The 12,493-nt window shown below is 33.8% G+C and overlaps 2 protein-coding genes across 2 annotated transcripts; both read right to left on the reverse strand.

Moving 5' to 3' along the window:
• Positions 1-4,161: 4,161 nt before the first annotated feature.
• On the reverse strand, positions 4,162-5,948 carry LOC106368108 (ferritin-3, chloroplastic-like). Its single transcript, XM_048764685.1, has 8 exons — positions 5,594-5,948; positions 5,409-5,492; positions 5,211-5,271; positions 5,037-5,124; positions 4,822-4,883; positions 4,652-4,717; positions 4,485-4,548; positions 4,162-4,403 (listed from the first exon to the last, which is right to left on the reverse strand). Exons 1-8 carry the CDS (start codon positions 5,890-5,892, stop codon positions 4,357-4,359), a joined length of 771 nt encoding a protein of 256 aa, XP_048620642.1. The 5' UTR covers positions 5,893-5,948; the 3' UTR covers positions 4,162-4,356.
• Positions 5,949-9,034: 3,086 nt separating this feature from the next.
• On the reverse strand, positions 9,035-10,031 carry LOC106368107 (PRA1 family protein B1). The gene is made up of 2 exons (XM_048764686.1): positions 9,129-10,031; positions 9,035-9,092 (listed from the first exon to the last, which is right to left on the reverse strand). The coding sequence occupies exon 1, from the start codon at positions 10,003-10,005 to the stop codon at positions 9,244-9,246; it is 762 nt and encodes a 253-aa protein (XP_048620643.1). The 5' UTR covers positions 10,006-10,031; the 3' UTR covers positions 9,035-9,092; positions 9,129-9,243.
• Between the last annotated feature and the right edge of the window lie 2,462 nt (positions 10,032-12,493).

Below are 12,493 nucleotides of genomic sequence, written 5' to 3' on the forward strand. Positions count from 1 at the left end.
CTTCACCAGTACCAGCAGACAACACAGCCGGCTCTCCTTCCTACGCCTCAGCCGCGAGCAAATTTTTCCTACACAACAGCTCATCAGCCGTGGGTTCTCGACTCTGGTGCGACGCATCACATCACCTCAGACTTGAACAACTTGTCACTTCATCAACCATACACAGGTGGTGAAGAGGTTCTCATCGGTGATGGCAGTGGTCTCCAAATAACCCATACCGGTTCTGTCTCTCTCCCTACAAACCTTAAACCCTTATCACTCAAAAATATTTTACTTGTCCCTAACATTCATAAGAATCTTCTCTCTGTTTATAAGTTGTGCAACAATAATAAAGTCTCTGTTGAATTTTTCCCTTCCCATTTCCAGGTGAAAGATCTGAACTCGGGGGCTCGGTTACTCCAAGGGCGTACGAATAAGGAACTATATGAGTGGCCGGCTGTTCAATCTCCACCATCTTCTTTCTATGCGACTCCCACCACCAAAACCACTCTCAATGATTGGCATTCCAGGCTTGGTCATCCCTCAATATCTACTCTAAAAACTATCTTATCTAAATTTTCTCTACCTATTTCAGCTTCTGTTTCAAATAATTTTTCATGTTTGGATTGTCTCTCTAATAAAAGTCAGAAACTTTCATTTGCTCAAACCTCCATCTCTTCTACTCGACCTCTTGAATATCTATTTACTGATCTCTGGACATCTCCAGTAACATCCATCGACAATTACAAACACTATCTCATATCATTTCACTCGCTACTCCTGGTTCTATCCTCTCCAGCTAAAATCCCATGTCAAAGAAACATTCATAAAGTTTAAATCTCTTACCGAAAACAAGTTCCAAACCAAGATCGGAACTCTTTTCTCTGATAATGGGGGAGAATTCATAGCTCTACGTTCTTTTCTCTCAACTACAGGTATCTCTCACCTGACTACTCCCCCTCATACCCCAGAACATAATGGTCTTTCCGAGAGACGACATAGACACATCGTAGAAACCGGTCTCGCTCTTCTTCATCAAGCCAAAATCCCAAACACTTTCTGGTCTTATGCCTTTTCTACAGCTGTTTACCTTATAAACCGTATGCCTACCCCTGTTCTTTCTCTCAGTTCACCATATCATATCCTTTTCAAAACACAGCCAAACTACCTAAAGCTTAAAATCTTTGGATGCCTTTGCTTTCCCTGGTTAAGACCATATCGCAGCCATAAACTTGAGACCAGATCGACTCAATGTGTTTTCCTAGGCTATTCTTTAACACATAGTGCTTATCTCTGTTTTGATCCAACTTCCAAGCGTCTGTATGTCTCTCGACATGTCAGGTTTGTTGAAAACATCTTCCCTTTTCTCTCTCTCATAAATTCTTCTTCTTCTCCTCCTACTCCTATCCAAAGCTGGTTCCCGCCGGTTACTGTAGTTCCGACGAGTACACCACCACCGTCAGCGCCTCAGTCTCCGCAGCCCACGAGTTCAGATCCGTCACCGTTGCCCCCTTCCTCCTCCTCACCTACTCCGGCTCAAACAGAAACGTCTTCCTCACCTCTTAATTCGGCCCAAGAGACCCAAACAGTTACAAACCAAAATACCCAGGCCCAACCATCCTTATCAAACCCAGAAACAACAAACCTAAACACTCAGGCCCAAGTTGATGTTTCAAACCCAAACCCCACAAACCCGACCCAACTACAAACCTCTCTGGACTCAAGCCCACAAACTCATAATCCTCAATCTTCCCCGACGATTTTGGATCAAACATCTCCTTCTCCACCGCAAACTACAACTCAACCAAACCAACATCCCATGGCTACACGCGCAAAGCGTGGAATATCTAAACCAAATTCAAAGTATGCCTACGCCGCTAACCTAACCCAATCCCACCATTTTATCCCCACAACCATAGCTCAAGCCCTAGCTGATCCGAACTGAGGACAAGCTGTCATCGATGAGTTCAACTCAATTGTCAAGAACGGAACGTTCTCCCTGGTTCCACCATCTCCGAACCAGAACCCGGTTAGCTGTCGGTGGATTTTTACAATCAAATTTAACCCCGATGGCTCTGTTCGCAGGTATAAAGCTCGTCTCGTTGCTCGTGGTTACACACAGTTACCCGGAACTGATTACACTGAGACGTTTAGTCCAGTAATAAAATCAACGACCATTCGACTTGTGCTGGATATTGCTGTGAGTCGTTCCTGGCCGATCAAACAATTGGACGTTAATAACGCTTTTCTTCAAGGAACTCTATCAGAGGAAGTCTACACAGTTCAACCACCTGGATTCGTCGATGCTGATCATCCACATCATGTCTGTCGACTCCATAAAGCTCTGTACGGTTTGAAGCAGGCACCCAGAGCTTGGTACCAGGAACTCAGTAATTTTCTCACTCAATCAGGTTTCATCAACTCTTTAGCAGACACTTCTTTATTCATTCTCAAGAAAGGAACCAGTCTCCTTTATATGTTAATATATGTTGACGACATCATCCTCACTGGAAATGACAATGTGCTGCTGCAACATACACTGGATGCCCTAGCAACTCGTTTTTCAGTTAAGGAACCAGAGGACCTCAACTACTTCCTTGGGATTGAAGCGCACAGGACATCTACTGGCTTGCACCTCACACAACGGCGGTACATTCTTGATCTATTGTTTCGCTTCAAACTCCTGAATGCCCATCATGTCGCTACCCCAATGGCTTCTCATCCCAAGCTCTCTCTCAACTCTGGCACACGGCTTACAGATGCTACTGAGTATCGATCAGCAGTAGGAAGCCTCCAGTATCTGGCTTTTACAAGGCCCAATATTTCGTATGCTGTCAATAAACTTTCACAGTTTATGCATGCTCCTACAACAGATCATTGGTCAGCAGTGAAGCGTGTGTTGAGATATCTTGCAGGAACAGCCTCACATGGTCTATCTTCAGCCACCAAAATCCGTCTTCGCTGCACGCATACTCAGACGCAGACTGGGCAGGGGACAGTGATGATTTCGTCTCCACAAATGCATATATAATATATCTTGGTCGGCATCCTATCTCCTGGTCATCAAAGAAGCAAAAAGGAGTCGCACGTTCGTCAACTGAAGCTGAATATAGATCTGTTGCTAACACATCAGCTGAGCTCAGGTGGATCTGCTCGTTACTAACAGAGCTCAGCATCAACATAATTGGTCCTCCAGTCATTTACTGCGACAATGTGGGAGCAACGTATCTATGCGCTAATCCGGTATTCCATTCCCGCATGAAGCATTTAGCTCTTGATTATCATTTCATCAGAAATCAAGTCTCGGCTGGTATACTCCGAGTTGCCCATGTATCCACTAAAGATCAACTGGCTGATGCTCTTACCAAACCGTTCTCTCGTGCTCCATTCACTATGCTGTCATCCAAGATTGGTGTTGCCAAGGCACCTCCATCTTGAGGAAGCGTATTAAGGAAACAATATTATCTCATTACTATCATATATTCTCGTACATCATTGTGTATCAATCATATAAATCATGTCCTAGAATAGCTCCTCTGTCTTGTATAAATATGTACAGAAAAGTATCAATACAAATCATCCTTTACATCTTTTAGTTAACTTGATGGAAGGATCGTAGCAGTTAAGAAATCCACGGTCTTGGACGAAGACAGAGTTGGGGAGTTTATGAACTGATCATCCTGTCTCAGTTATCCCAACTGTTTGGGGTTCTTTATAAGGGCCTACTGGTTCTCTTTTTAAGATTATTATTTCTTCCAAGCGACCAAGCTCTTGCTTGTGATGCAACGTTTGAAGTGCTTAATGACAAAAAAAAAATTGGAAGATTAAGGAATATTTAGATTAAGTTTTGTAAGTATTTTGAAATATAAGATGTCAAGATATTATTGAAATAGTTTAAAGCCGATTTGATTCCCTATACTTTCTAAACCATAAAAAGGAAAAAATTAATCAAAATCAGAAAATATGAATACCAAAAAAAAAAAAAATCATTGAACATCTTTAATCATAGTTCATTGAATCCTTGTTGAATCCCGTGAGGTCAGTTTGTACCTTTGTTATGGAAAAATTATATACAGGATGAAGGCTTGTGTTTAATTAGGGACGCCATTGTACACATCCGTAAACCATTGGAGAAATAAAAGAATAGGGTCAAGCTTCTTTAGCATTTTTGCACCAGACATATACCAATAAAAACCATTGATAGTAAGATGTTGTCTACTCAAAGGTTTGTGAATCAGAAATGTGAACAAAAACTAAAGGCTTAATAATCCAGAACCAAAACAAATCAAGCAACAAGAGTTTATAAGAGATTACAAACAAAATAGATTTAAGCAGCAGCAGAAGTTCATAAGAAGAAGACTACACCCAAAACTAGATTTAAGCAGCAGCAGCTTCCAGAAGCCCTTGATCGAAATGCCATGTTCCTAAACACATAAACAAAGCGTGAGTGGACGAAACGAGGAACGTGCACTTATTATTTTTAAAGTGAGAAAACAAATGGTTACCATGTCCTTTGCCGAGTCTTCTGAGCTGAGCTACATATTCAGAGATTTTCTTAATTGCTTCAACCTGCGAAAGTCAAATTTATATTTTAATATCGTTAGATTCCATTTTGACAGGGCTTTAGATCATCATGTCTTTGCCAGTAACATAGAACGTGTTTTGTTTTTACCTGTTCGTTCAAAAACTCGCTCTCAATGAAATCTGCCAACTGCACATCATCGTTCTTGGAAGCCACCTATTCAAATGCAACAAGTTGTTTTTTTTAAAACATTAAACTTTAAAAAAAAAGACTTGAATGCCATAAAAACAAGAATTGGATTCAAGGAGTAATGGTCTTACACTGTGCACGTTAAGGAGCTTCTCATTGACCAGCTTCTCCAATGACAGAGCCAGCTCCATGGCTGCAACAAACAAAGAACCTCATTATATGCATATTCCACAAAAAGAGCTAGTATTGATGTAAATTCTAACAAATTATTTCTACAAATTAAGAGGCAAAATCTTTTGATTTTTTTCCTCATCCATAATCTCATAAATGGGAAACTGAAGCTTACCATAGAGAGCATCTCCTTTCTCAGCGTGATCAAACTCAGTTTGAGGCATCACCATAGGCTGTAACTTAACCCTCCCACCACGTTTGTTCTGTAAACCATACGAAAAAAAAAAGATGTTAGAAACCAAGCTCAAATGAAACAGGGCTAACAATATGAAAAACATTGGGCAAGAACCTGATACTCCATCAACATCTCAGCATGGTCACGCTCTTCCACACTCGAGTCCTTGAAAAACCTAATAAGCAAGAGATATCAAACAAACAAAGACACAAACTTTAGCAAGACAAGACATCAAACAACACGTTAATCAACACAAAGACACAAACTTTATCAAAGACCTGAATAAAAAAAATCTAAACTTTTTCCACTTACTTGGCAAGACCTTTGAGAGCAACGTTATCACGATCGAAGTAAGCGTACAAGGCGTGATACACATAAGACACGTTGTACTCCACACTACCAAAAAAAAAAAGAACCAATCTCATCAAATCAACAACAGATTAACAACGCTATAAACGTTACAATCCAACACGAAAAACAAAAAAAAAAAAACTTACTTGATCTGCTCGTTGACGGCGGCTTCGCACTCGGGAGAGTACATGTGGCGAGCGAGCGAGAGCTGCGGACTCGAAGGGACGAGATCGAGTTCCTTCTTCACCTCCTCAAACGGCTCGAAAACGACGCCGCTCAGGGTTTGCGTGGAGGCAGAAACAGAGAAGGAGAGGTTTCTTGATTTTCCCGAAGAAACGGGAAGACTCAATGAGGAGGAGGAGGAGGAGGAGAGGGGAGAGATGTCCTTCTTGACTCCTCCATGGATGTTCACGAGCGAGAAAGTAGAAGCGGATTTGAGAAGCATTTTTGTATGAATCTCGGACAGAGGAGAAGAGGGTTTTTGTGAGGCTGATGGTGGCGGAAGAGGAGACTATATAAAGCGAGGTTATGTGGATGATGACGCTGTCGATGATTGACACGTGTGTGGACACGATTGAGAGTTGGGTGAAGGCGCGTGGCTGGCTTGTGGCGTCGTTGCTTTGCTGGAAGATTTTCTTTCTTTTCTTTTTGGTTTGCATTGATATTTGCGTTAGATTTGGAAAGGAATCATATACTGGAAAATAGTAAATATCTTTTTTTTTTCGGGTAAATAGTAAATATCTTTGTATAAATAGAAACATTCTTTAAGTCAAAATGCTTTCACCAATAAACGAGAATAGTAATAGGAAAATTAAATATTCAACTTTCTCTTTAGAAATTTAGAATCTTAAAAATATTTATTATTTACGATTTGTCTCTATGATTACATTTTTCCCTCGCATATATTAATTATACTAGGTATTTTCCTGCCCTCAGTAATAATTTTTTTAAGTGAAATTGTATTTAAAATAAAAAATTTATTATTTTCTTACTCATATTTTAATCTGAATTAGATACTGACCCGCGCGCCAGCGCAGATATGAATTTTTAGTTTTTAATTATTTATTTTATTAAATGATGTATTTGTAAAATTCATTCATATTATATTCATTAAGTAAATATTTTTTTTTGCATCTTAAACTATCTATTTTTTTTACGAATGTGTGATATCATATAAAAAATATTTAAAAAATGAGTATACATAGTTAATTAGATAATTGTAAAAACATAAATTTTTCTTTCGTTTGCGATATCATATAAATAATGATCCGCCCAGTTAACAAAAATCTTGATTTTTTTTTATGTGTAAATTTTTTTATTTTGACTATTTCCTTAAAACTATATTAAATTTTACATATTTTAATTAGAATATTTTTAATATCTTTACCTTTTTATTTGAAATGCAACTCAATATTTTTTTTAAAATTATAACAAAATATTTAAAAAATATTTTTAGAATTTGTTTGAAAAATATGAAAATTACATTTTAAATTAAAATTATCCTAAAATATGATAAGTTTTGATGTAAACAAAAACTCAAATTATGTCAAAAATAATTATATTCAATGATAATAACAATTTAAATTGATTATTTTTTAAAAAAATACATTTACAAAAATATTGTTTGAAAGAATATTCATTTCTCTTTCAAATATAAAATGAAAATATTATAATTAAATAATAAAAAATATAAATAAAAACCATAAATTTAGCAAATGACAACTGAGTTATATTATGCTAAAAATTTATTTCTGACAATTTAGCAAATGACAAATGAGTTATGAACAAATAATACCATATAATTTTTAAAAACATAGTCATTCTTAAATAGTTTTTGAATAAATAAATATTTTTTAATTTAATCAACTGAAAATAATATCCGTACAATTGTATGAGTCAAATTCTACTTTTATTGATGCATGTTATATATTAGTGCTGCATGTTTTAGGTAACATTTTAATGATGCACGTTTTTTAAAATCTCTATTATTAAAATTATGCACGTAAGGATAACTCATGAGTTTTCTTGGATGATTAAATGACATTATGTTCAAATTTATTTAAGGATATTTCATTAAGTTAAGTGAAAAAGACAAACAATAAAATAGGAAGTTTAAATTCATTTAAGCATATTTCATTAATTTAGCTGAAAAGATAAGTAATAAATTAGGCAGTTTTATTCGTTTTAGGATATTTCATAAATGCAACTGAAAAAGACAAGCAAAAAAATAGAAAGTTTAATTAATGAAATAAGAACATTTTCAAATGGGTACTTCTCTTTTAATAATATAGATTTTGATTTAATAGTATATAAAATTAAGAAAGAATAAACAAATTTATTTATTTTAAATTATATTTAAGAATAAAGATGTATATATTTATAATTATAATCTTTGATAGATTTTTATATATTTTTTGGATAAAATATATTAAATCAACTTGTATAAGTTAATAAAACAAAATTGATATAAAAGTTGTATAATTATCAAAAAGTAAAACTAAACAGTATTTCTAAAATTTATAGATATATAAAATAAACTAATGATATTACGATTAAAAAATATATTTTTTAAAAAAGTTGTAAAATAATTGAATTTTTTTATTAATAAAATTGTATAATTATTAAAAAAATTCAAATTTTGTAAAGAATTATTATATTTCTATTATATATTATTCAGTGTCATATTTGAATAGATTTACATTAATGGTTATGTATAATTTAGGGGTGTCAAAATGAGTTAATTCGCTCAACTCAACTCAGCTCATAGTGAGTTCAGATCTTTCTTGAGCTAGGTCAACTCAGCTCATTTATTAGATGAGCTTCAATATGTAAACTCGAACTCAGATCATCTAGATCATGAGCTAAACGAGCTAGCTCGCGATCTCGTTTAGCTCGCGATCTAATATAAAAAAAAATAATTATCATAAAAAAAAATATTTAAATACGTTTTATTAAGCAGCAGTGAGTCTAATTTGAGATATTCTTCAATTAAAACACATTAATGAATACTTGGAGAATCAAAGAAGCTACATGTGAGTCTAATTTGAGATATTCGATAAGTTACCGCAAATGTATCCATATAACATTCCAAGTAAGAATCGTAGAATAGTGTCATTTAATTGTTAGTGTTCTTATTATGAGCTGCTATTAGAGCAAAGTTATTGGTGATGTCGATGACTCGTTAGATAATGTCATGGCAAACAATTTGAATTTTTTTTTTCGTTAAAGACGTTCACGATGGGAGATGAACACACTATTAGCTAATGTCGTCTTGAGATAAAAGCAAGACTATCGACACCAGAATTAGCACTATCGGTATCTGGAAACACATTCTCAATATTGAGAAATCTAACTTAATCAACCACGAATCACATAATTTGTTTTCTTTTTGTCACTTTCCAGACAGCTAAATCATGTTTTGGCTAGTAAGAAGGTTGTTCCGAGGAGCGTCACCTGCACGAACATCACAATTCACATACAGAGTCGACTCGGGTGTTACTCTGAAGCAAAACACGTTGCTCCGAAGGATCATCAATTCCCAAGAGAATGTCAGCTAGTCCAACGGGAATTCAATTGAATCACATAGCTATTTGATCAACTTGAATAAACAATAAAAGTAAGAAAATCATACATCTGTTCCAAACGCAAAACGTGAAAGATTCTAACTCCGAACCATACAAAACCAAAGACATGATCGACCCTAAAATGATTCCACGTAAGCAAAAAAAGCCACTGTGAATAAACGATCAAGCAAATGAATCATGTTCAGAACCGAACCCACCTCATTGAAACAAACTCAAACTCTCCCGGACGTAGCAGAACCACCAAGGAACGAGAGCAATCCAGCGTTAGCAGGCTCTTGATCATCCATAAACAGATCATCAGGAACCACAAACGCACCGTGCAAACAAACAATCGCGACGCCAATCATCAACGCCGACGTCAAAAGCGATCCAACGCTCGTCATAAACACCACAACGATCGTACACAGCGCAAGGCCAAGGAGCGTCTCTCTATCGGAGAAAGTGCGCCCGAACACGACGAGCGGCTGATCCGCCGGACGGAAAACGTAGAGGAACATCCACCCGGCGAGGAGGCCGACGAGGACGAGGAGGGAGAGAGGATGCGAGAAGAGCGAGAAGGCGAGGACGAGGGAGACGATGGTGGCGTAGTTCACCTTGAAGTAGGCGAGATTCTTCCTGATCCGGGATAAAGCGTCGGTGAGGGACTCGGGCCGCGCCATGGAGCTTCGATCCACGAGCTCCGTCCACGGGCGGCGCTGTGATAAGCCGTCGCGGATCGAGGTGGAGAGGCGTGAGAAGAAGGTGCGGAAGGCGGGTGTGTTGATTGGAGGCTGAGATTGGGCGGCTTGCTGATTGGTGACGGGGATCGTCGGTGGACTGGCCATGGCGGTGGCGCGTGAGGTTAGATGCGGGTGACTTTGGCGGAGAGGATTCTCGATCTTAAAGATTGAATTAGAAACAATAATTGGCCGATTTGGCTGGATCCATAAAGGTTGTGCAGGCAGGTCTAATACCATCAGGTCACGTGTTCGCATAGATCTCAAATATTAAATCAAATAACTACATTTATTTTTCTAATTATGTAAAAATCAAATAACCAGATAAAATGAAATTTTTTAGAGATAGGCCTGGATTTTTAAAAATAAATTTTTTAAAAATTTATTCGTAGTTATACAAATTAATAAATTATGTATATGAAAACATTTTAGATATTGTATTATTAGATAGTGGTCAGCACCTCATGTTATATATATATACTAGGTGTTTTGCCCGCACGTGCGGACTTAATTGTTTTACATTATATTTTATTAATTCAAAAACCAGCATGATAATTTATTATTTATGTTTTCAAAAAATTAAATCAAACATCAAATTATATATATAACAAAAAATTTCACAAAAAGATATATATTTATTATTGTGTTGAAACTTTACACACATATTAGAAATATTTTAGAAAATATCTTTATACAAAATGTTTTTAGTTGATTAATATTTAATTATAATTTGTTTATATGTTATTTTCTAACTTTTATAATTGAAAAAAATAAATTTTATGATAACAACACTATATATAAGAATTATCTTATTAAAAATTATAGTATTTATTAATAAAAATTCTAAGATAACAACACAATATATAAAAATTATCTTATTAGAAAAATTATAACATTATTAATAAAAATTCATTTTTAATTATATAATTAATTATATATAAATTCATTAAGGGTAATATTGACTTTTTTTGTAGAACCAGGAAGTTCGAGCCTTCGCCTCTAATCTTCCTAGGCCCGGAGCCAGCCTTTTTTTGTACTTTTTACGGCCCTGGACACTCCTCCCCGTCCAAGACTCAAATTGATGACCTCTCAGACAAATGCATGGGGTACTGCCAGTTGAGCTAGCTCGTCCGGGTATGGTAATATTGACTTTAACCACTTAATTATTAAAAATTGTTTTTATATCTTATTTTTAATTTTTATAATTAAAAAATATGTTTTAAGATAACGACACAATATATAAGAATTATCTTATTTTTAATAAAGAATAATATTATTAATAAAAAATCGTATTTGATTAAATAATTAATTATATATAAAATTCATAAAGGGTATCATCGACTTTGACCACTCTAACTTTTAACGTGAGAGTCCGATTGCAAAAATTTACTTCGCAAATAATAGTATCGATATATTTTCACTGTTTCACGATTATTGTAGTCTTAGAATTTTTATTCATTTTACTAACAAATTTTACAATACCAAAATAATCGTAATTTAATACATAATTTATAAATCAAAGTATTATTATGTATAACCGTTTCAATTAATATGAAAAATAAGTAAATAAAGTATAAAGTTATACACTATCTTTGTGAAACAAATAGAAATCTCGAAACTACTATTTTGTGAAATAGAAAGAGTGTATATATATCCAATAAATTTTAATTTAACGATATTTTATTTAAATTTAAACTATTAAATTAAATATATTTTAAAATTAATATTTTAAATTCTCTATAAATTTTAATATTAAAGATATTTTATTTAAATCTAAATTATTAAATTAGATACAAATTTTAAATTAAAACATATTTATAGCGGTAATTGACATTGATGAAGTACCCTAAAACTAATAATACCCATTCAATCAAATTAGTCACTTATATACTATACTAGAATCCGCACCTTTCGCGTGATGAACATTATATATAAACATTATTTTTTGTATTATATGTCATTGTGGGATTAATTGTTTTAGTAATTTGTAATTTCTTTTAAGAAAATTAAGTTGCCAATGTTTGTTCAAAACTTTTATCAAAAAAATTGTTCAATGTAAATTTCGAAATTAAAATATTTATGAATTTTATAAGGTATATAGTTTAATTTAAAACTATATATATATGTTTTAATCTTAATAATTATAAAATGAAACTTTGTACTTATATGATTTTGTAATCATTTTTATCTTGTCATAACAAAAAATTTAAACCACGGTTCACAAATTTTGAATGTGAGACTTTTAATATTTTTAGTAGTTTATAGTCATTTTTAAAAATTCAAAATATAACATATACATAAAAATATAAATTTTTATTATAGGTTATGTGGTTGTTTAATTTATTTTAATAGTTTAAAATTAAACAAATATTATAGAAGATACACTAATTTTATAAAATATTTATTAGTCAAAATACATTAATTGTCGTATATATACTTTAGCCACATTAGACAATTCCGTACATTTTATTTAAGAAAATAATAAAGAACATGAATAATGAATTTATAGTTAGTTTAATAAAATTTTTTATTATATATCTAGATGGATCAACTTATTTTTTCTAAGGATTATAAGAATCATTTTAATGATGGCACGTGACTACAAAAAAAATATTGTAATGCTTCTCAATTAATATATAAGGATTATATAAATATAAAATTAATATATACCTACCATATATAAAAATATGTATCCCACAATTATACACATTCCACTAATTATTTATTAGCAAATATAAAGTTATAC

This window comes from Brassica napus, chromosome C8 (genome assembly GCF_020379485.1).
Source record: "Brassica napus cultivar Da-Ae chromosome C8, Da-Ae, whole genome shotgun sequence".
NCBI classification, from domain to species: Eukaryota; Viridiplantae; Streptophyta; class Magnoliopsida; order Brassicales; family Brassicaceae; genus Brassica; species Brassica napus.